This window comes from Phalacrocorax aristotelis, chromosome 2 (genome assembly GCF_949628215.1).
Source record: "Phalacrocorax aristotelis chromosome 2, bGulAri2.1, whole genome shotgun sequence".
NCBI lineage: Eukaryota > Metazoa > Chordata > Aves > Suliformes > Phalacrocoracidae > Phalacrocorax > Phalacrocorax aristotelis.
Window position 1 is genome coordinate 15,776,939 of NC_134277.1, and position 25,853 is coordinate 15,802,791.

Below are 25,853 nucleotides of genomic sequence, written 5' to 3' on the forward strand. Positions count from 1 at the left end.
AAGCTTTCACTTAATGTAAGCTTGAGTTGCGTTCTTTGGCAGTAATAGTGTTGAGAAATTTCTAAAACACTGTTTGACTGTGTATTTAAGAACAGTGGCCCCAAAATCCTGGTAGAAAAAGGAATGAAAGGAATGTGACCATTTTTTTGTTTTGTTTTGTTCTGTTCTTTAGTGAGGAGTTATATAGACTTTTAAGAGGAGTAAAAAAAAATAAATTAAAAAACCCTATGCAAAATCCCTCAAAGCAGCCTGAAAATATTAAAAATTGAGATTCTGAGGTCTTTGACTTTCCCTTCCTGGTTTCCAAGCAGCTCTTCCTGGAGGACTCCCTTTGTCATAGGAAAAGGAAAATACAGTTTTGTTCATTTCACAAGTTAGATTCTTTTTTTGTGTGTTATTAACAGGTTTGGCAAACATCGCAAAGATGACAAGAGTGAGAAAACTGGTAAAATAAAAGTGCAGGAAGCTCTTACTTCAGAAGAGGAGAGAATACGAATGAAGCAAGAACAGGAGAGGTAGACTTCAGTATTTGCTTAAACCTTGATAGAGAGAGTTTGTTTTTTACATTAGATAACTGAAGTTCAATTTTCACTGATGAAATTTCCCAAATGTTGATATGTTTATATACTTTAAATAACAAGACAAAGCTGGATTTATTTTGGACATTAGTATCAACAGCTTCTTTGGCTGCATTATGCATCTTTTATAGACCCAGAGCTCCTTTCCTTATTGAGGAGACTGGAGTAATAATATGAAATGCTTTCTCTATATGTCCTATAACTGATTTTATTGACATTCTCAGAAAAAAAAAATTTATAAAGAATGAAATATGTTTTGTATTTTTCTGCAAAGTCTTGCATATCTAGTTTTTCCATTGATTTATTTAGAAGAAAACCTAAAAATTATACTTATCAATATATTTGTCACTGGGGTTCAGTCTATTTATGTGTCATGCAGTCTGTTTATGGAATGATATGTATATTAAACTGCTAATTGTAAAAATGAGTGGTGAGTACCTCTATTTTTCCTTGTCAGCTTCCCTTAACATTAAAAACCTACATAATATATATATATATGTTACATGCTCTTCTCAACATTTCCAATCTACTTTTCATCCTGTCTCTTCTAGCCCTAGATATTGGGGCTTAGACTCTGGTATCTTTTATATCAATTTAGTCAAAATCTGGGAAAGCTTAGGTTGTAAATTAACTAGTATTCGGGGGTGCATGTGGAGAGAAAATCTCTTTGAGTAGGCAAATTTTCAGTAAGGAGACAAACTTTAAAGGGTTATAAAGTTTGAACGCTGAATGGTAAATAGATTCTGATGCATTTAGCAGTGAACTATGAATTGGAACCACTTATCTAAAAAATATGCTATAGCTCAGCCATAAACTGAGGATTGATGCAGGAATTATGGAGAGAAATTTTGTTGTCCTTGTACAGGAGGTATGGCTAGTCCTAATGATCCCTTTGACCATCATCTCTAGGCACCTTGGTCCTCTGTGGGTAAGAACAGGAGTGTATAAACAATGGCTTCATCACTAACAGCTCACTGGAATAGCAGAACCCCAGTAACTCTTGTGTAGTCTCCTCAGTTAAACCTAAAATTATTTGCTTTCAGTTCTTTTAAGGTTGAGTGATTTATGTTACAGTTAAGGCAGGCTAGGAGCATACATTTATTAGTTACTGAAGATCAGCAGTAACTTGTTAAACTGCAGAAACTTTATAATTTGTAACCATCTGCTTGGATTACATTATGGGGAATTTTTTACTCTTTAACAGATATACTAGCATAAATTAATGTAAAAATTTGTTCACGTCTTTCTCCATTCATTCTGACAGTAGAGGGTGGCTGGATCACAGTTCTTGGTTGTTTTTACTTGTCTGATTGGTTTTATTTTCTCTTTTTTAACAAAAGTGAAACAGAACCATGAAATTTGTTCCTGTTTTGAAAGTAATGTGCTTTCAGATTAAATGGTAAAGGTGAATACTGGAACTGGAGGAAATAAGTGACCTTGGATACGAGGGTGTTTGTGCAGTCAACTTCCCTTTACACGTGGGCATACCAGCCGCTTTGTGGATAAACTCATGCCAGGGCTGCAGAGACATTGAAAGCTGCCCCCATCTCTCCAGCCAGCTCAGGGCAGGGGGAAGGCTAGCTACACATGCACGGTGCTGAACCCAAGCTTGCCCAGCATGGAGGGTTTCTAAGTAACCTTAGGTCCCCAGAATATCAGCCGTATACATTTATTCAAAGAAGAAGGACTTGAGGTTTGAGTTAGTAACGTTTTCTCTCTTTTCGTTCTCTCTCTGTGTCTCTCTGTCTCTCTCAGTAAGAATGGTGAGAGTATAGACTGTCCATGTGGTGATGTAAGAGAGGTTGCAATAGTCACGCTGGGTACCAAGGTAGAATTATGAAATTATTTGTATAGCCCCCAATGCATGGAGCAAATTCCTAATCCCTGTCCATCAAGTTATGCTAACCAATTCAGTTTGAATCTTTCCTGGAATCTCATTCCTCGTGTGTCATAAAAACCAATGTTATATGTTCACTGAAACTGCAGAAAATGCATGTGCCAGAACTTCATAACAGCTTGATGTTATCATAACACGGGTCCACCTCCGCCCATTTCTCTCTTTCCCTAACTGTGTATTTGCTTTCCTTTGTGATATGTCTATACGAGAATGCAAGTTCTTTGGGGTAGTGGCATGTACAACTAATAAAAGACAATAAAATAGCAACCAAATGTGTGAGGTGCTTCCTTACGTTTCTGAAAAATTCAGACGTTGATTTGGTCCATAGAGACTAAATATTTTTGCTGTTAGATTGCAGAGTTTCCTTTCTATCCTGTAAAACAATGTTGTTAGATGCATGCTATTAATGAAGAGTACTCTTGCAAATTAGCTGAACAATCCCTCAAAATGCTTACTGGGAGACAGAGTAAAATATTACTCTCTTAATAAGTGTTGGTTCATAATGGCTGCTATTTTAACTTTGTTTTCTGTGGGGTTTTTTCCCCCTTGATGTTTTCAGCAGTACAATTCACTTGCTCCGTTTTACTTGGTATTTGATACTATATACCTCTATAATGATGCAATACTTTGGGGAAATAGGTTGGATTTAATGAATTTACTATGTATGAGAGGCTAGGAGCAAAAATCCTTAGGGGGTCGGGTCAGAGAACAAGTGAATGGTCCATTAAAAAATCAATCATGCCCACAGTTTTATGGAATTATTATGCCTTGACTTGATAATTTTAATAGTACTGTGCTTACAATAGTATTTTCTTTAAAGTCTTAAAAGTGGTGTTCATATTGATTATGAGACAAATAAGCAAATTAATGTTCTTCAATTCACCATGGTTCAAACGAATAAAGTTGTGTTTAATAAACATTGTTAATAATAATTTCTTATTAAGGAGCATAGCTCAAGCTGTATATGGTGTGCATTTACTGACAATCTTAAAGTAATTTTGAACAGAAAATGAAATTATCTAGTTGAAAATACAGGCAGCTTTCAGTGAAACAGTATACTGGAACAATTAGGAGCGTCATCTGAGGAGACAAGCCACCAATCTTACCAAAATTGCTGTAAAATGCTTTCTATTTGTAAATTCTCCAAATGCTGGATTAATAGTTCATCCAAGACCATAGGACATTGTACCCCTGCGTAACTATCCTTTAACACTGGTTTACTCCAGAGAAAAAAGTCTGCTTGCATTACCCTTGAGTGTCTGCCAAACAACGATCTGAAAATCCATATGGGTTCTGGTGTGCTGTTAGAAAAGGTGCTTCTCCCCAGCAACGGCACCTATCAAAACCTTAAGACAAAAATAAGCAATAGGTTTTCTGAACTTGTCTTTGTGTCTCCTAAGAAATAGACTATACTGCAGAGTCTTGAGGAAGTTGAATAAGGTCTGAATTGAATTAGCTCTACCCCTGTGCCAAATCACAGCTGTTTTATATATATGCTAACTTGAAGTCCCTCTTTGCTATGCTGTCATCCTGTCCATCACTGGACTACTAAAACTAGATACCACTGAGATGCTGCATCTGCTCAGATGGACTGCAAAAACAGTCTTGAGCCCTTCTTGGTTTTGTTATAGGTCTTCTGCCAGTTGCAGATTCTCCCAGTGCACCTGTGGTTGGCCTGTCCTCCTAAGTGTAATGTCTTGGATTTTACAGGTTGGAGATGCGGGGGATATCTTGAGCTTTCAGAGATGGTTCAAACTACTTATTGTTTTGCACAGGCGTTGCTATATAGGACAGACTTAAAACTTTTGTCAGTGGCCAAGAGCAATTAGCGTTACAAGCCAGTTAGTTTTCGTGTGGATGGTCACCTCCTGCTGTGCTATTGGACCTAAGCCTTTGGAAGCTCACAGACCTGTCCACTTTAGAAACTCTCTACATCTGGTCTTCAAGGGCCTCCCAGGATATGGTTTTCTCGATATGTAGCCAGTGTGTCCATCAGTATCCTTCAACCTGATTGCACTGAAATATTTTCTGTCTTCTTCAAGTCCCTGTAGTATAGGCTCTTTCTTAGAAGATTTGAAGACAGAACTGTTCAGAAAACCTGCTGCTTCTGTCTTCTAGTTTTTATTGGTGGCCCTTGCTGGGGAGAGACATCACTCTAACAGCAGGTTCTGATACCTTCGTCTCTCCCTCTTTCATCCTCGGATTTTTCTTGGATTTCTTTTTTTTTTTTTCATTTTTCTGTTTTTTTTTCCTTGCAGCTCTGTGTTTATCACAAAATAAGTCTTTAGCAAATCAAAAACCTTTGCCTGTGTTCTGCCCTTCTTCAGCTCAGACCTGTACAGTTCTTGACGCCGGCCTGGCAAGGCCATGAGCGCCAACTGTGTCTTCAGCCTTGGACTGACTTCCTCTAGCAAACCAAGTGCTCCCCCGACAAACAGCTTTACTCCTTGTATCTGGGTAGCAGATAACAGTAGAATGTAATAAGCATACTTCTTTGTGAAGTTTTCAACAAATTCAGCTGTATCCAGCGTGGCTCGTTGCTTGATAATACTTAAAACATGAAAGTTGCAATTCTAATGTAATCTCATGACTCAGAATATATGAACCTAGCTATGGGTGAACCGTGCTTATGCTTTAATCTGCCTCTAGAGGCACTTCCTCCTCTTAAAAGAAGAGTCTATAGGATATTTTCTCCGTTTGGTTAATACACTGGCTTAAGGGCTTTACTAGCGTTCTATAAATCACTGGGTTACCATAAAAGTAATTTAATCTTTGTATTGTATTCTTCCTCAACTTCCACTGAAATGGATGCAAAATCAGGTGCTTAAACACCTGTGTTGGGAGGATCAGTATTGAGGAGATAAGGAGAAACTTTTTGGAAGAGAATTAAAGAGCTGTTCTAATGGAAGCGCTATGACAGAGGCTCAAGAAATGCTGGGAGGATGACGGAGCTTTTGGAGGATGGGGGCTTTTGGAGCCAGGGGCTCCCTCTGCTCTGAAAAAGCATCCATACAATTCCAGTCTCTGCTATACTTGTTGGAGGACAACTAATACACAGGAAAGCAATACCCTGTTTCATACGTACATATGTCTAGTTATCATCTGGAAGAGAAACCTGCTTCTTCGCTAGTTTTTCCTCTTTCTGTCTTGGAAAACAAAACCTTTTATTCCTTTAGGTTACAAAGGGAATTGAATTTACATAATTCTTCTGTTATTGTTACCCATGTCTGTGCAAATGTCACCAGTGCTGGCATTGGTCATGCTGTGGGACCAGCGGGGCTCGGCTGCCCGCTGTCCTGTGCGGTGGCCAGCGGTGGCCAGCTTGGCCTCTCTGGGCCGCAGCCCTGGAGGGGACACCTAGCCCTTTCATGGTGCTCCAGGCCAGAAACCTCGACAGGGCTTTGTATGGCAGGGTGAATCTTAACGCCTTGCTATCAGCTGGGGGAAAACTCTGTTTCTAATGAGGACTGGGGAGATGCTTTTAGTGGTTGGAGGTAGGAGGTGATGCTGCTGCAGCAGCCAGAGTGTGGTAGAAAGAGTGGGAGAGATGACTGAGGATCTTGGTCTTGCAGAGATGCCATCTGGGGGAGGTGGATCAGGCATTTGTCTCTGTATTGGCAGATTTGCCGTTATTTCTGGAGATCAATCAACAGGCTGACAGCATTTTTGGTGTGAATGTAAACAAGTCTATGATTTCAGTGGGTGTTGTTCACATAATTTTTCCTATATTGAGAGTGAAACATTCTTTATGTTCATTAGTAGTTAAAATAACATTGGGGGTTTTTTTTTCTGAAGGATTTGGTCATTCCATAAAATGCTTCCTGTATTGCCTGTTTCCTAAGGGTATAAGGGTCTTTATCTCCAACATATAATAAACTTCTCTTCATCTTTCTCTGGTACCATTAAAGCCACAAGCCCTTTGTTGTAAAAGTATACTAATGAATAGAAATGTTACAACAAGAACAGAAGTCTTGTGTTTTCCCTTCATCATGCATCATCCATTTTAATTAGACGAAAGGGTGGTGAGTACTGTGACAAGAGTCTGGAATTAAAATCATTAATTGATGTCAAGCTGACGAGAGACTGCTAACATGAATTTACTGACAGCAGGAAAGAAATTAACCTTATTACTTTATTTAGTACATTGGGACTATTTATTATATTTTCCTGTGCAAGTTCAGTGTGTTCTGTTTATGATGAGAGAGAAAGACAAATAATTAATAAAGCCTACATGAAGTTTTATTACCTCCTATCAATGAAGTTTACATGAAAACCACATCAATAACTTACAAAAAACAAACCCACCACATCCTTCTAATCAATGTAACTCATCAAAACTGTTACAGCAATATTTTTGATATTTGAAATGAGCATAACATGCTATGCTCTCTAGCCAAGTAGAATTGCACAAGTGATCTGATTTAAAACTATGCCTTAGTTTCTTAATGTCAGTGTTGCAAAAAATGAAACATATTTTCTCCAGCAATGACACTGATTGGAATAACTGTCTGTTTTGATCATCATTGGAAGGTCAGCCTAACAAAGATGAGTTTCAATGTTAAGCATCTTTATTCTTTAGATGAAAGAGTACAACAGTGTCTTACAGAATGACAGCAGCATCCTATAGATAATTTGTGACCCAAAGGTCATAATAAAAGAATAGAGGGGAGGTCATCCTGTAGTAAAGGCCATCTGGAACTGTTAAAGTATCAGATGGAGCAGGGGGCTGAACAGCAGGACACTCTTCGTGTCTTTCCAGATTTCCCAGAGAGACCATAATATTTTTATTGGAAAACCTCAACTTTTTTCCCCTTAAGCAAAATATTTTCATCAAGCAGTTTCATTTTACTTTTAGGAAAAAAGACAACATACTGTGATAAGGAGAGGATTTTTGTTTCTTACATAGCATAAGTGTTATCTGTGTCTTTAAAATAACGCAAAGGTTCAACTTTAGTTTTGCTGCTGCTGTATTTTGATGCCACTTAACAGCTTTCACAAGAACTATTGCCTCTAAATCTGTTATTACTGCAAACATTCAGAGTATAAATATTTTCTAAAGTGACTTGTGTAAAATCCTTTCCGATAGAACTTCCACTCCCTTCCCAGCCCCTAAGAGAGAAAAAATGCCTCTGTGAATCAGAAAATCAGAGCAATGTGTTTCTCATTCTCACTTATTTTGAGATGGGTTCTGCTTGTCAAGGGATAGTCCATCTTCACTTAGATTTGTAGCATTGTTTTTGGCAGTGGTTTTTTACATAACGGATGAGGGTGCAGGATGTGAAAACAAATCAATGGCAGTAATTTTTGTAAGAGAACACAGAAATGGAGCATGAAAATACTGAGCTTTGGAATAACATTTCAGACCAGTTCCACTTCATAAAAATACTGACTTTGGGAGATATGTAAATGGAAGCTTTTGTGGAGTAATAGTTGCTGAGGTAGTTTTTAAATAAAGCTTCTCACATTCTCTAGCTATGTATTGTAAGTACAGAGATTTTAAGCCATCATGCTAAAAGTATATTTTCCCTATTACTCCTCTGCAGCGATCCAAGACGTTGTACTGGGTGAGGTCCAACTAAGTCCCCTGCAATATTCTGGGTTACAAATTTGGTTAACGCATCTTGCAGATCATATGAGTTAAGTGCTCTCTTAGAAATCTCAGTTTTAAGTAAGAACGCTAATATTTGTGTTTCACTTGAGAATGCCAAGAACTTTGGGATAAGGCAGAAGTATGTCCTCTGATGTCCCATAGACTATGCTGTTAGTGGTAGAGTTGCTGTAGCAAATACTTATTTGAGAATTTAAAAAGCTGTACCGTAAATATTAACTTACTGAATGTATTGTTGCTGAGTTGAACAGAACTGAAAACCCATCATATTTTCCCGACCGCACTACAGGAGTCTAACAGTAAGATAAAGCACTAAAGGCACTCTATTGTTTCTAACTCTGACACAGCAGCAAGTATTTGACTAACCCGAAAGATGCCTAATGATACATTCACGACAGGCAGCTAGGTCCCCCCTCCACACCACAGCTGGAATTTTTATTTTGTAACCACTTACTAGAACAAACCTTGTAATGGGTTGTAAGAAAGCTGGCTCTGTTTCTGAACATGCTGTAGATTCATGCTCTCACTTAGTACTGTGACCCAGCAAGGTTTTAGAAGTGAATCCTGAGAGGTGTTGTGGGTGCCAATTTGTGGGTCCTGAGCAAAGATATTAACTTATAAGCGATATTCTCTGTTGGTGGGGGTTTCTTTTCCTTTTCTTTCAACTTCAGTGTATGAGATTCACATAATCCCTTGCTTTGTTGTGAGGTATGTCATTGTATTTTTTTGTCACTTCAGACTGTTTCATTTTCCAGCTTTGGGATTAGGCTACTTTGTACATAGCACTCTAGAAACACAGAGTAACGTACCTGAAATAGAGCTCGCGGCAGCATTTTACACCCACTTTTGTTACTAGACTTCAGCTAGAAGAGTGTAGATGCTGGTGAGGCTTAGCTCAACCAACTGATGACAGTATTGTAGCTGGACCTCCAGCTACTGCCTGCAGCATCTGGGAAAGACTGATTTGATATATGGTATGATATATGGTACCGTTTGATATATGGTATGCCTGTGTCATTTGTTTCTTGCACATATGGGAACAGCTGCTCCTTACACTGCAGAATTCAGATGTTACCCACCAGCGCTGCTTTCTGGCATTGTTCTCCAGTTGTTAAAAAAAAAAAAAAAAACATAGGGGAAGAAATGGTGCAAGAAAGCCTGTGTGAGAGAGAAAACCGGTGCTCTTAAAGTGAGGAGGGATGGAAGCAGGAGATCTCCCAAGTCGTGTTTCAGCAACAGCTGAATCGCGTTATCTTTTTCCTTTCTACTTCAGTCCAGCAAAAGAGTTAAATAGGAGATTTGAGCTAAATTAACCTAATGATCAGGGATCTGTTGTCATAGGTGTAAATACCAGCTCTTCTGGCCAGTTTTGTAATGCAAAAGAAAACTTAAATTCCATTTTGCTTACAGACAGCAATGATGTTCTTTGATGCAACGTGGTTCCCAGCAGGATAACTGTCCCAGTTGTCCAGCTGGGTGATCCTCTGCTGCTGGGGTCACTGACCCTTGGATCAGACATGAAATAAGGAAAGAAAAATTCTGTCATGGTATTGTTTGTTTTGGAGATGGGAGGACCTATACTGCCTATATACCCGATACATTTGCCTTTGATTGAAACGTGTCCTTCACAGAAACACAGCAGACATACCGTCCACCCCAAATGCTGCAGGCTGTTAACTGCAACGTAGTCTAAAAATTCCATTGAAATGTAAGGTGGTAATTTACAGTTTGGTTTTTTTTTTTTTTAATCAAAATAAGCAAGGATTTTCGCTTGTTTAATCCAAGATCCCAAGAAAGCATGTTTGAGATACTCTGCTCGATGTATCTTCGCATTGGAAAGACAAAGGATGAATCAAGAAGGTCAGGGAATAAGGAAAGGTGGGAGTGAAATACATGAGAGATACCACCAGGTTAGAGGAAATTATTCTAATGTTTCCTTTATTTTCATCAGTGTCACTTGGTTTCAAACTGGTGTTTCCACTTGACCTGCCTTATATGCATAATATTTACTTTCTTTCCTGCATCTTTTAGTATTTTTATATCTTCATTTGTTTTTTGCTGCCTTCTTTAATGTAGCTCCCTATAAAAATAAGCATGTTGTCCTCTTTTTAATGTATTAGGGAAGTTACAGTAATCACCTTATCACCTTTATCCCTCCCCCCCCCTTTTTTTTTTTTAAACTACAGCCCTCCTGGGTTGTAGCTCGTTAAAGGTTTTTGAAATTCTCATGCATCTCTTCTGCATGTGGGACTTGAGGAGGGGGGAGCTTCAGAGAGACAGTAAGTCCTATCACATATTCTGATTGGCAGATAGGCTGTGCTAACTGAAGGAGAAAGAAAATTAAGACCCTGATTGTGTAGATGCCTTTCTTTAATTTTGAGGTGGTGTGCAGCTTTTTCTTTCCTTTTTAATTTTTATGTGTAGTCCCTGTTATGCTTCTCTGTTGTTGTAGAACCAATACATAGGAAATGTATTGTGTGTAAAATTTCTATGTAGGTGCAGAATTACAGATCTAGAAGAGAGATCATGTCACTTTCCCAAGGTAGGATCTCCTGGGTATGCCATTCTTGCAAGATGTTTGTTTCATCCTGGGTTTTTTCAGTTTACAATGACATAGACCCTACAACTCCCCATGGCCCCATGGCAATCCTTTCTACTACCTTTTTGTTAGAAAATTCCCCTGCCCACATTATCTAGTCTCAGTTATTCTTGCTGCAGTTTAAAAACCTAGTACTTGCATTAGAGATGGAAAACCTTATTCTGTTCCTCCTTATGTACCTAGAGACTGCTGTTACGTCCCCACACTTTCTTGTTCCTAAAAGCTTGACATTGCTGACTTGTGAGTATCTGTCATTCTGTAGAACTTCCAGATCCATTCCTGAAAAAGCAACTCACAGATTTTTTTCCTCTACTTTTAATTGCTATGCTTAATTCTTCCAACTATGCAAATTATCTTCCCATTGCTGTTATTGAAGTTAATTCTATTTTTGAAGTCTACTCTGCCTGTTTTTCAAGAACATTTGAAACGTTAATCCTTTCCTCCAAAGCTCCTTCATTTGGGTTTTCTGTAGATTCCATAGGATTCTAATTAATAATGATAAACCTGAGTAAATCAGAAAGAGATCCATGTAGAAAATGTCTCCATCCATCCATCCAGCGTTACTGTGAATTACGGAGAGCTGCCTCTCTAGATACTGTGTAGGAGCTGCCTGATTCAACCTATTGCATCCATCCTGTAACTGTTGTTTTCTTAGCCTGGGATGTCCTGTTTGTCCTCTGTTCACAAGGCCGTTTACTGTGTTGTGGAAGGAAATCTGACTGACTTGACCACATCTATTCTTGGTAACTTGTTCTTAATGTTCTTGGCTACTGCTCATCCCATTATCTTCTCTGTGCTTACCAATAGTTTGTTTCAAAGGCGATTAAAGTTAAACTGAGGGTTCTATAATTCTCCTCATCTAAGAGTTGTTTGACTTTTTCATGTCTTTCAGTACTTCACCTGTCCTCAACAGGTTCTCCTGGCTACTGAAAAAGCTCTGAGACTGCCTCAGACAGTTGTGTGTGCCAGATGAAGGTCAACTTAACCAGTTTCTAGCTACTTCTTTTGCTGTTAGATTGGAGATCTTTTTGCTGTTGGTGGCTGTATCAATTGTGCTGGCCGCCTGCTTGCAATCAACTATTTTAGTGAAGACAGATGAAAAGGGAAAAAAAAACCATTAAGCCTTAGGTCGCCTCAGCATCATCTGTCAATACAGTTCCCTCACTACTGAGCAGGGGAGCAACCTTTTCTTTGCTCTTCCTTTTACTGCTAATGCAATTACACAATGATTTATTGTTATCTTTAAAGCTCCCTGCTACTTTTATTTCATGTTGTGCCTTGGCCTTTTGTCCCTGTATGCTTGTGCATATCCATAGCAAACTGACCACATTGTGTATGTGTTTCCTCATGTGTCTGAGATCAGGGGACAGTCATATTTCAGCCAGCTGGCCACACATGTATGTACACAAGAGATAAGGCAGCACTGTTAATTTTTTTCTTTTAATGCCTTGAAAAAGGTTGATCTCCAGCCTCCCAATTTAAAAATTATATTTACATAGCAGTATTTTCTGACTTTTTTAAAAAATATGCTAAAGTTTTGAATGACATGGGGGGACGCAAATGAGGAAGAGCAGGTGTCTTTCTTGTTTACAAGTTACTTCTGTTGCTGCCTATGATTATCCACTGCCCACCGTGATCCTTTAGAATGACTTTCCCAGGAAAGCAGATGGCTTTGCCGAGAGGTGGTTATAACTGTGATAACTGACTAGCTCTAATCACGATAAGAAAAGCTAAGTGTCATATGCCGGTTCAGAGGGAAATCACAATAATGCCTATAATCAAGGTACCCTCATTAGAAGAGTAGTTGTCAGAAAAATTCTGCTTGCATCCAGACAAAGGTCAAAGGAAAATACAGGAGAGGACAAACTCCCATATTGATTTGATTGCCAAAAATTGGGAAAAGACCCATTAAAGCCCTGAAGGCAGGCGAGGAGAGGGGGAGGAGGAACAGCAAGACCTGGCTTAGTTGCTGGCACGTTGTGCCTGCAAGGTATTTTTCACTAGCAAAGGAGGAGGGGACAAATTTGACAAGATTTGGCTACTGGCCAACGTACCTCCTGACCTCTTTATTAGAAACAATATCTGGCAAAAATTGGACTGAATGTGTTCATCCCATCTGACTAACTTAAACAAGCTGACTGGCTTTATAAACGTGATGGTTTTCTCTGTTTTAAATCCATCATCCCAGCGCATGCCAGTCTGATGGCAGAACAACTGAGAACTGGCAGCAGTGAATGGCTTGTCATTTAGTTTCTGTCCTTACACAATGCTGTTTCTATCCTTAATAAACATTGTCAGCCGTCTCACATATGTGGAACTGCAAGCGTTCAATACTGATTTTGTAAATGAGCGAGCCTCAGTGGAAAAGATGAGGTTGTGGATTATCACTTGGGCAATAGCTGAATCCTGGCAGCAGCAGGAGGATTAATTGAATTGACCAAGCAATTGCACACCAGAAGCAGCAGCCAACTTTGTTTCTGCTCTTAGGGGAGGACATTGCTGCCATTGCAACAGCAAATGTAATGTACTAGCCATGATATCCTTCCCATGCTGTGTTCATCAATTAAGATAAGTGGGTGATTTTTTGCAAGGATCTAAATCACTAACGTGAAAAAATCTGACGAAAGGGACCGAAGCTCCCAAGGGATTGGGAATATATTTATAATTTCACTCCTAAGACTACATGAAATTAGAGTGGATTTCTCTTCTTTTGCCAACTTATTCACTTTTACTTACAGCAGCTCTGCCAGCACCACAGATTTGAGTTTTCTGTTGCTGGAAAAAGTTAAAGTTTAGTTCAGACAGAACTGCTGTAAACATTTGGTTCAGGGTGGGATTTGGCTTACAGACTAACATGACTAATTTGGTATCTACATTTGAGCTACATGGCTAAACGCCCTTTGTGGTCAAGGGAGGGGTACTTGGCACAGTTGGTAATGGCTAGAGAAAGGTTTGGCTTCACCTTGAAATGGCCACGTTTCTGCAGTTCGGCTGAGCTGCTCTCTACACCCTGCGGGCAGCCACCTGATGTGACTGAATCTTGACCAGCTTTTCTGGGAGTCCAAAACATATGTTGACACCTAAATTTAGGTGTCTAAAATGGTAGTTGCCTTTATCTGAAAGCTGAATCGCACTCGCAGAGTTCTGAAGAAGGGAGTGAGGTGGCTCCTGTTTGCTGGAGACAGCAGAGCATAAGCCTTTTCCTTACTTTTGTGACCACCGTTTCACATGCACAGGAGTCACTATACGAAGGGTATGTCTATGACTGCTGGATTAGCTTGCAATGAGAAGCTCTTCTAAAATTATAGGAAGCTAACAATATTGTCATTTGAAGCAGTTATCATTAGCTTTTGAATTGAATGGCACACAAATGCATGAGGATAGTTTATACTTTACTGAACGTTATAATTTGAGTCTCAAAAGCACGACAGTACACTGTTGACATTTTCAGTATTAACACTTCAGCAAGAAGGGTTTAGAAACTCCTTCAGATAGCTTTTGTATTTTGAAAAGTTCAGTTCCATTTAAACACTGCAAAGTTGATTAGCAGTTTTTACAAAATTCTTTGAAGATGAAAAGAGTTATGTGAATGCTGAGCATTATTACTATTTTTAAACCCCAGCAAAATCCATAGGAAGTCCATAAATCCTCAAAATTAGCTGATCTGAAATTTCAGACATACGCATTTTTATTGTGCCATGTCACGAAGAAATACAATTCAGTGAAGACAGCTTAATACACATATCCACTTTGTGAAACTGAAGCACTGTGGTCAAACACTTCTCCAGATCCTGGATTTCAATAGCAGTAGCATTGCTGATTAGGGCTGAAGTACAGAGCAAATGCCGGGTTCTCATCTATGCTGCACAGTGTGTTTACATTATGATTTTAATCTTTCCCACAATAGTCTGCACTGGCATTTCCCATATGTATGATTAATTCCATATATGTTAACAAATTATTTGGGCCATATCATGCATATACACACATGCCCACAATAAGAGGGGTCAACATAAAAAATATAATTTCATTAAGTTCAGGTTCTTACCTAAAAATATATTCAAAGATAAAAGCTATCATAATTGCAAAAGGGAAAGTGCAATAATCAGCTGATAGCTGTTATTCTTTTGAAGAATATATCTGTGTATTTTTCCCTGGTCATTTGATTGCTCTAAGTTTGGAGACATAATGACATAAAGTAGATTATGTCCTGAAGAAGGCAAAAAACAAAGCTGTATTTTAAACAATATTCAAAAATGTGTGAAGTAATCAGAATATCTATACTTTTGTCATGTGAAAGTGATAGGATTTGCACAGTGGTTTAAACTTAAAGCACAAAAAATTAATTAAAAAATCAGAACATTTTGGGTGTTGGGCATCTTATAGTTTCACTTCAGGGTTTTCCTTACGTTTCACTTACATTTCACTTACGTTACTTACTGCAGATGGTTATGGGGTACTGGTTATAATTAACAGTAAGATTTAGAATACATTTAGACTCTGATTTTTAATACTACGTATGTGTATTAGCACGTTGTATTAGCAATTGTAGAAAATATTCTAAAAATTTTCCCGGTGGATATGAACATAATTATTTGCATAACACTTCAACAATCAGTTATCTCCCACTTGAATAGGAATAAGTATGCCTTGTTGAACCATACATGGGAAAATCTTAATGTTCTTGCTGCAAATGGTGCTATGTCCAAATGTATTAAATAGTCGATAAGCAGATACATGAGAAGACTTGGTTAACATGAAATGGGGAACACTCATGTCTGCACCTGTGGAGAGTGATGTGATATTCATGGTCAAAAGTTAGATAGGTTCACCGGCATGTCTCATGGCAGTCAGTGTAACAGTGAGGCCAATATCACCAGTTATCACCAGGTTTTATAATCACTTTTGATAAAATGTTTTCTTCTGACTGCATTACTGACATTATTGCTATACTGTCAGATTTCATACACTGAAATTTTCATTATCTAAAATATATGGGAGTCTTCTGCTCAAATTGGTGTCAGACAGCGTTCCAGTATGTGATGATGTGTTGTCCATTGAAATGAAATCTACCAATATCTAAGAAATTTCTGACTTCCTTTGCTTCGCCCATTCAGACGACAAATATCAATAGACAAATGCATTCCTGCACAGGGTAATTAATACAGGACTACAGATTGGAAGTGAAGTTTGCAGAGAGAGGAGTCAACAACCACAGGTCATTTTCAGGCCTTTTTTTCCTTCTGCATAGATACCTTCTACATGAATAAGCTTGTAACATTTCTGAATTACAGCTTTGGAGTATAGGACAGTGTAAAAAATATATTTTTATTTTAAAAATAAGCATGCAGAAACACAGTTTAAATTTGAAATGGGTTTTGGATTTAAGCCTGAATCCTTCTTCACTGTAAATTAAACAAAAACCAATTCCAGTTTGATGTTGCTGACATGGCAGAGGAACATGCTGTCAGCTGAATACTGTTACAGTTTTCCATTTTTCCCTATTAAAATAAAGAGCATCCAATAAAGAAAATAATTTTGTATTTGCAAAATTAATAATTTATGTTGGTTTTAAGGTAAACTTTCTCAGATTTCTTCTTTTTGGGCCTGCCCCCTTTTTTCTCGTTGGCATGGTTGTTTTTCTGTCCACTGTGACTGAAAATCAGTGAGAGCTGTGGTGCACAGGTCAGGAGTAGTAGACATAAAAGAAGAATTATGCTGACATATAACTTGGACCATGTAAAGGAATCACTGAACCATCAGTGTAGATGGCACTGGCTCTTGAAGGGAGTTCAGCCAATCAGTTGTATCCCAAATCAGTATCCTTCGTCAATACTTGTAGGATTTGGGGGAAAAATAGGTCTGCCTGTCTGTGCCATCCTCCTGTTCACTTCTTTTGTTATGCAGTCTTTGTTAGCATAGAAACAACAATTTGCTTGGGACGCAGTCTGATGAAGACATTTAAATTTAGATGTTCACATACCAGCTCAGGGCTGGATTTGCGTGCTTGAACACAGTTGTCTAGTGTGATTTCAGTTATCAGAGTCCCTGAGATGTCAGCAGGGGGCTGACAGATGTGACAAGGACCTACAGGAGTCCGTCTTGCCCTGCAGCTGGAGATCCAGCAGGATTATCTTGGGGATGTCAGGTGGCCACAGCTGCCTATGTCTGAGCAGCTGAATCAAGGCTGGGTATCCAAGCTTCCGAAGGAGACCTAAACAGCAGTGTCCAAAGTGTTTATGGAGCAACTCCTTTCATGCTAGGACACGCCGACTAGCACAGCAGCTGCGAACTCCAGAGTCTGCTGACTGGAGTCCCTGGCGTGACCTTACCCACTGCAGGCACCTAAATCCTGGTGTCTTTAACAGCAACCTGCATCCTACCCTTTGTGCATCTCCTTTTCTTTTTGCAAAGGCTAATCTTGAATGGGGCTAAGTTTAAACTTTCCAAAAAGTCAGCATTACCTAACTTTAAGGCTTTTCTATTTTCAAAAGAGACAACGTTTACTTTCAAAAGTAGCCTGCTTTGAGTAGGGTGCTCTTGCTAAGTCAGTGAACAAGCTGTCTTTGGAAATGGCATGTAACAGGAGTGCGCAGAGCTGTAGTCTGAATGGATGGATGCTGTCACACTGTGTAGCCATGGCTGTATTAGATGAAAAAGAAGCACATTTTACTAATGGAAGGGAGGAGACAGCTGAGTGCTTCATTTTGCAATGATGACAGAGCATTAAATTGGTCTGGGGAGACAATATTGGGGAGTGTTGGTTTTTTCAGTTCACGGTGCATGTGTGTGTGATACATTAGATTTTCTAAAATGCCAAAGAAACTTTGAAGCCCAGATCAAATTTTGGTAATAGCTTTGTGTGCTTCTTGAAAATATGACCTGTGTTCAATTTGTGTTTGTCAGATTCCTAAATGTCATCTGTTTTTATCTGTCACTTTTTATGATACAGCTAAGCAAGTGCACCTAGATACAAAATCCCAGTATGGCATCACCTTTCATTTGTAACTTTAACATAAGGCACATGTTGCTACTTTCTGAGAAGGAACTGCCTACTTTTGAGATGCCAGATTCAGTTTGTTTACATTTTAAACAAAACATACACATTTTAAATGATTTATACAAGAATCTACTTCTGCTGTTTATTGCATGCATGCATGCATACATATATATATATGTGTCCTATCTTTACAAAGTTTTTAGATTCTGAAAGAAGTATGATTTTTATAGTATTGGGCCAAGAAAGCACATTAAAATTCATCTCTAAAAACAGGCATTAGAACCATTAAATCTGTTAGGTTTTGATGGAGTACAATATGATATGAACAATGTCAGACCATTCTCAGACAGGTCAGGTAGTAGCACAGGCATCCTAAGATGCATAAGACAAGAGGTAAACTCTGTTTACCAGCAACTATGGCTAATCCTTTTTTACTTAATAATGAAACAAATGACTGTGAATAATCAGCCTTCTTCCTTAAAGACCAGTGTTGATTGTAGCATTGCTCCAATCTAGACTTCAATACCTAAGGTAAACCTAAGGCTTCATGACAAACTGAGACGGGAAACCCTTCAGTGGTTTTCATTAAGGTGGGCTACCTGAAGTGTCTGCTAACTGCTGCATTCAAATGATTGGGGGGAAGAGAATCAGTTTTGGCCTTTTCTTAATTTTTCAGAATTCAAGCAAAAACTCGAGAATTTCGAGAGAGACAGGCTCGTGAACGTGACTATGCAGAGATACAGGATTTTAACCGGACGTTTGGCTGTGATGCAGACTCAGTGTATGCTGGGATTGCTTCCTACGACTCTTCTTCAAGTAGCGGCACAATAATGCTGAACACACGACCACAGAGCCCGAGGGAAGGGCAGACAGTGGAAGCCTTGTACGCCCAAGTGAAGAAACCACGGAATTCAAAGTCTTCACCTGTAGACAGGTAGGCACCAGACATCAATCAATACGCTCTTTCAAAATCTGCCCTTGTAATGCTTTTGTCATGGGAGACGACTGTACGTCAATTGGAAAGTCAGAACTGCATTTTTATTAATGGCTTTTTAAAAGCCTTTATGAAAAAAAGTATTGAGCTCACACAAATCAAACTGTAACAGAATGGGATGTGAAAGTTATTTTCTGCAGAGCTGCTGCTTTTCTTCTCATTCTTCAGATGGTTTGGAGTTTTGAAGTCACTGTTTGGTATCACTCAAATTAAATTCAAACTTGTAACTTCATCTGGTTTGTTTATCAGACTGTAACTGATATGGTTGTGGAATACAAAATTTCCAACCTATTCACAGCAGTTACAAAACTTCTGGAAAGTAATTGTTTTTAAAGCAAAAGTGGGTTAAAGCTTCCTGGGTTCTAATCCTACCATAGTCCTGAACTTCAGTCTAACAGGTAGAGCTTTTTGATTAAATATAGACCCAAGTGAGTAAACTCCAAGCTTGACCCACAAGTTACTTTCTCTTCTTGGGCTGTAGCTTGTGGTTTATACTCTTCATGTGCTTACATTATCTGAACTAAGTCATGCTTGGTTTTATGCTGAAATTGGGCAAAATTCCGGTTTCTGTTGATGGAGCTTTGAGTTCATTTGAAAACCTGAAGCTAAAACAGGCATGTAAACTAACATAAAGTAGAAATAACCAAAGGCAAAATTCACAGCTTTTTTGTACTTTAACAATGAAAATACATCTGTTTTCTTGGCTTACATCTACGATCTTGTAGTTCTGCATTTTCTCAGCTTTACAAAAAATAACACTAAAATCCTAGTGTAGGAGGTATGGTTAACTCATTCAGAGGTTATTAACTTAGCTCATAGTAAAACCACTCATTGTTTTTTTTCTACCCCATTCTTTCCAGAAGAAAAATACTGGACTTTTAGTTAAATCAACAAAGCAGTGTCTTTGGTTGCAGTGTTTGAGATCTGTATAGCTCTACGTGAGGACTGGCATTCATCTTGCATATTCTGTTCTAGGTGGTAACAGACTCATATGTATTTGGTCTTAAGGAAAGTAGCTGTTGTGCAGAGTTCAGCTGGTCGTCTAAAACTCTCTTTAATTGAGGACTGAGATTGGTGTATTTAACCTGCCACTAGATCTATTTTGAAATATTATGAAAAACATAATATTGTTAAAGATATATCCTCTAACATGACAAATAAAATCTTAGAGGCATTGTCGAATGCATAAATTTTTACTAAAATTCAGTAGCACAACTGCCTTTTTATTTTCTCAGTTGCACCATTCTCTTGTATTGCACTGTGTAAAAGGTCTACTTTTCATACTAAATAAACATAATGTATATATTGTGGATATGTATGTAATTTCAGTGAAGGAAGGAAAATAATTTTGAAAGATGACAGCTTTATCTGTGCCCTTGAAATTTAAAATTCCTTAGCCTTGTATTGACTGGCACTGGAATGCCCAAGTGCCTGACATTTCAGCACTTTTGTGCCTTTGGAAATCAAGATAGCTTGGTTGGATATGGCTGCCACGTGGTGACTCTCACGGCTGTTTTTGTTAGACCAAAGGCAGTGTTTCATGCCTGAGTTGAATGGCATCAATGTCACATCAACAAGAAAAAGTTCTTTGATGCGAACTTGGCACGGCGAAATATAAGACCTGCATGACCTAGCTAACTCTGTGTGATTGCTGATAAAAGAGCTGTGAGAGAGTGAGTAAAATTCAAGATAACGGAGTACTGGGGAAATCTGATGTTAATCATAAGGGTAGGACTGAAGAGCGGTGTGGTAGTTCTGCACATTCAGGCTGCTCCTGGTGCACGCAGGGCCCTGTCTCTCACAGCTGGATCACTATGTGACAAAAGGAAGGACCCAGTGTACGCTGTGGTCTTGAGCAGAGGGAGAAAATGCAAGTTAGAGACTAGAACTGGGGCAATAAGAGCCACCCCCAGACCCGTGATAAAGGGAGGACACATTTGGCAAGAAACACCTTGAAAGAAATAGTCAGTTCAGATGGAAGAAGATTCTTATTTGCTCTAAATGTGCTCTGAAGTACCTGTTTGGGGGCCTGGGGCACGAAGGTGTCTAGTATATGGGATTTTCTTCCCTCTCTCCTCACACCTTTATGAGCATCCAAACTGCAGAGCTGGTGAATCTCACCTGGCTCCAGGAGACTTTTTGGGGAACACTGCAGCAACTTGCGCAATCTCAGGCTCGCATTTAACTCTCCCAGAAGTCAGGTCCATACCTCGGGCCTGCTGCTGGGAGAGCATGTCACCTGCTTTGGGCACGGATGAGATGAAATAGCTGTGAGGGAGAAGCTTTCAGTCTTTCTTGAGGTGTGTGAAGGATGTCTGGGAGCTTTACCCTGGGTAATATGCTGCAGGAGAGCCTGGATCATGACTGAGCTATCTTCCCAGAGCTGCTCTGTGTTTTTACAGGCTTTATATTAGATGTATTAAGAAAGTATCATCTGAGCATCATGTTAAGAAATAGTTGTTGCTGGGTAGGCCTGAGGTGCTTTTTACCTGAGTTGTGTCCCCGTCTGTAGGATACCTGGCTCCTTACCCCGTGTGCATTGCAACTTGTTTCATGCTGTCTCTTCCCAGGAGTGAGACCTTATTGTTTCACTTGGCATCTCCCATGATACCCCTTTCCACACCAAGCATCCAAGTGCCTCTTCATGATGCTCTTCTCCAGGGAGTTCTTTTTTCCACAGTCTAATTTATGCTGATAATGCAAGAAATTTGAGGAAAAATAGTTGGTTGCAGTTTTGCATACTTAAAATATTGTTTACATTAGCATTCACCTGTGGTGAGCATTATTTTAACCTGTGTTTTACCCCTTTGTCCTGCTATCCTTTCCTTTCCTCTGGATGTTTCCGAGGTTACTTAAATGGAAACAGTCACTTCCAGCCTTTGTGGATGGGAAGGGAAATCACTTGCAGCGCGTTACCCTTGTGCTGAACTGCCAGGAGCTGGTAACAGCCAGGCTGTCTCAAATCTTTAGCACGTTCATATTAAAAGCAACATTGTTTATATGGGAAATGTTATTTCTATTACAGTTTGGTGCTTAGTGCCAAACAAAATTTGATGTTTAAGTATTTCCAAAAGGTTATTTAGAAGTCTGTTACAAAGAAACCTATACCAAAATGTCCCATAATAGTTTGCATATCGTTGCTGAGCATTTATGACAAATTTGTCCTTAACTTGCAAGAGAATTGCTATGCCTGTGTGTGAGGCCATGTCAGGGTTTGTTTTTCTTTAATATTCCTTCAACTTCTCTCTTATTTTCATCAGCACATGCCACCAACTGATATAAGTTTAACTGTGTCATGGCATATGAATGATAACAAAGTGGAGGACAAGTATGTAAACTGCTCATCAGAATAATGGATGATTTTATTTTATTCTTTGCAAGTTTAGGGATATTATGAGGACAACTATTATAGTCCTTCAGCTAATGATGGTACTGTCAAGTTGCCAGGCAGAGGCCCCCCAAGTTATTATATAACCTAATTTGAAACCAGTGTTAAAACCAGGCGTATTTCTTCATTCTTCTCCTTGCATGTACTTTATATTTGTATGTATCCCAAGCTCTGCAGTTGTAGACAGTACAAAACATTAAGAAGAAAATGGTTATTCCTTAAATAGTTTGTCCATTCATTTCTTTAAATTAGAAAGTGGATTTTATAATGCCAAAATACAGCAAAGGAGAAAGAGATGTTAACATTCTCCTTGGAGACTTGCACATCAGCATGTGTGTGTAAGTAACGTTGCTTCACCCATCTTACCAAAAATGGCTACAAAAAACCCCAAAACCTCTACAAAGTAAATTTAACTTCAGAATATCTTTACAGGACTTTAATCTGCATTAGAACATTTCTTAAAAAGCTTCAGGTGAAATCATTCATGGAAATTGGAGGGGGCGGTGTTGGTTGGTTGGTTTGGTTTTTCAGTGATAGTTATTATCTGTTAAATATGTAAGCGAAATACAGGAGGTTCTTTATTTTGGGCTTCTTACATAATTCATGCATACGCATAGCTCCTGTGAATCTTGAGACACATTTTAAATTCCAGGTACACTAGTCATAGCAAGTCTCTCCAGTAGCACTAAAAAAGCTGTTTTCTGATCTTGATCCTAAAGAACTAAAGCAGATGATTTTCCTTAACAGGGGAGGAGTTCATTGCTCAGAGGAAATGAGGCTCTAGCAATAAATAAATAAATAAATAAAATCTGTTGGGAGTGATCAGTATAGTTGCATATACATCAGCTGCCCTTGCAACATTAGCTCCATCCTGTGTATTGACAGCTTACAGAGACAGGCTGCTGAGAAGTTCTTTTCACTTACCAACTTTTTATGTTAGGCATTAACAGAGCAAAATTGAGGTAGAATACATAATCTATGTTTATTTTACAGTTCAAGAAAGAAACGTCTCGAGATCTGTGTTCTTGTGTATAAAGCTTTTAGCTGAGCTGAAAAACGTCTGTAGTATGTTTGCATCATACAGAAGAGAAGCTGCACTGATGATCAATAGTGTTTTTCATGTAGATGACAATGATGCTATACAATAGGCTTTTATAGCCGTCACCTGACATCCATAGCTAAGCAGTATGTAGAAAGACAACTCCTAATGGACATTTGCTGGCTGTCACTGTGTAATCATTTCCCGCCAAGAGTGCATTGTCCTGAAATATAATTGAAATAAAATAGGCACTGTGCTGCTGTAAATCTAAATAGCTTGAAAATAGTAGGCTAGACTCCCCCAGCTTGCTGAGGACATTTTAATGGAAACATAAATACCGTAATCATATGCTTTTTGCATGCCTTTTGCCATTAAAAAGAAAAAAATGTTCATTTTAGAAAAGGAGACCTTTATGAACTGGTTTCTTTTCTATCAGAAGTGGAATCAAGTTATGTCAAAGGAATATTTGGGAGCTGAAAATAACCCCACTTGCTTTAACTGTCATCTGTTTGGTGCAAAGAAGCAAGATGCTGTTTTTAAGGTCAGGGCACATACTTTGCTTGCTGCTTTCCAAAAAGAAAGGGAGAACATTTTATTTAGATGTTAACTTTTATTCACTCAGTAGTATCTTTGTGCTTAAATTGGCATGAGAGTAATGAATCCCAGAACCTGGAAAGAAACACTCTAATATAATTTAGGAATATGTAAAAAGTGAAATAAGCAGACCTTGTCTTTCTAGTATGTGTAAAATGACTCTTAGCAATAGCAGAATGGGTCATAAAAGCTATGAAATACTACATTGCCATGCCTGGATAAATATTTGTTAAAAAAACAAGGCACTTGTGCAGCTATATTAAACTTCTTTATTAGTAGTGTCATTCACAGGAGTGTGCTTAAGTCTGTGGCATCATCTATGCATAGGAATCTGAGCTCGCTGCCAGCCCCGCCAGAGATGGAGATAAGAGTTATTACTCAGGGTGATGCATCCTGTAAATGCTAGGATATTTCTTGTATCTTAAATGAAGATATTTTTTTGATGATTCTGGAAGTTGACTTGAAGAGCGTTTTCATGAAGGGCAAGGCCGCGGCACTGTAAACCACCTAACCAATGACACTTAAAACCTGCAGAGCTGTGCAGAAGGCCAGCAACCTAGGTTGAATAAGATTATGGATAAGCTCTTCCCTCCTACCTCTGTTTACTTATGTTTGCTGATGTGGAAGTGTTTTCCTACACTTGGATTCCTTGTTCTTCATCGTTTATCAACCTCTGCTATCAGAGCCCAGTGGTTGATGTGCTACCAGGGGAAGGTACCACTCGTGGGTAAACATGCTGTAAATACTTCATTAGGTTGGAAGCATTTCAGAGCTGGGACCTGTTTGTTATCCAGTCTCCCTAAATAATCGGTAATGTTTCAGAAATTAGTAGTAATAGGTTTAAAATCTTTATCTTCCAGAGAGTGCCACCATTTTGTGGCATAACAAAGCTTCATTTCTATGAGAATCAAGCTTCTGGAAAGACCTTCCTGGCCCAGAAAATGATACATATGCCATTATGGATAGTCAGACTTTATAAGACAACCTGGTGGAGATAAGTGGGTTAATGAACTGTTTGCAGTTCTCTAACATGTAAAACTGAAAATAATACTTAGGAAGTCATTGTGGTGTTTTTCCGCCTGTCTGTGATAACCCAGAGGAGGATTAGTTAGAGCCTCTGTGAGACTCTTCATGGGGTTTAATTTCACTTCAGCGCTAACACATTGGGGTTTTTTGTTCCTCTGCCCTTCATCCTATAAGCCAGTAATCCTTGCCCCCAGGACTGCCTAAAAATTAGCTTGGTCTGTCATAGACCCGTGTATTTAGAACCCAATAGACACTATTAGCATTGGCATTTTATTATCTTAGGTTGGTTGTTTTCTTTTGTTCCTCCATCTTGATAGAATATAAGACAAGTTTTAATATAAATTCATGAGGATTTATGTAGACTCCCTATTGTGAAAGTATGCAATTGCACTCCCTGTTTGGGTTACCACTTCGGTGGAGTAAATGGCAGACTTACTGTGAACTCTATTCAGGTCTCCCATTTTAATTACTTGAAAGTCCTGGTTTCTTTCTGAATAGATACCAAGCACCAATACTGTTGTGAGAACCACATCTTTCTCCATTTACCACAGCCGCAGCCTCACTTAAACCCCGGTGGTTTTGCTTCCTCTCTCCTCCAGCTTGCCGCATAATCTGCAAGTGTGACAGCTATTTGTTTGTTTTTACAAAAGCAGCCGGAGTTAGTATGTCTACAGATGGTTGCAGTGGGAAAATGCACAGCAAGATAAGAGAGAGGTCAACTTCCCGCTCTGGGTTACAAAACAAGGGGGTGAAGTGGGGCCCACCCAAACGTGCCCTTAGTGCTCACGTTCTGAGCAACTGCTAACGAGCTCCCTTTGCTGGAAATTAGCAGTATCCGTTTTGGTTTGTGATTTTCAAGTCTTTAAGTGCACCTACTGCTTATGATGAGAGACTATACTTATAAAAAGTAGATCAAAACCTGTCACTTTTCATCCATTTAAGGGTATAATATATATTAGGATGTTAAATACATTGTAACTGAATTACGTATAATATTTTTCATTGGTGTATTAGTGCAATTTGCACACAGATATAGATCAACTGGGTGTTCCATTGCTTGGAGAAAAAAGAGAACAACGTTTACATTTTTTCAGATGGTAGAAGGCAGCATTTAATTAAAAAAAAAAGGA

General features: G+C 38.8%; 1 protein-coding gene across 19 annotated transcripts in view; it reads left to right on the plus strand.

Annotated features, from left to right (window-relative positions):
- PARD3 (par-3 family cell polarity regulator) overlaps positions 1–25,853 on the plus strand; it is a 464,268-nt gene that overhangs the window by 343,133 nt on the left and 95,282 nt on the right. For 11 of the 19 annotated variants that reach the window (XM_075082466.1, XM_075082472.1, XM_075082473.1 and 8 more), the window contains 2 exons: positions 405–515; positions 18,359–18,616. In XM_075082466.1, the coding sequence (XP_074938567.1) occupies positions 405–515; positions 18,359–18,616 (369 nt within the window). The remainder of the gene's footprint in view (positions 1–404; positions 516–18,358; positions 18,617–25,853) is intronic. The other 8 variants (XM_075082475.1, XM_075082481.1, XM_075082476.1 and 5 more) reach the window with 1 other exon arrangement.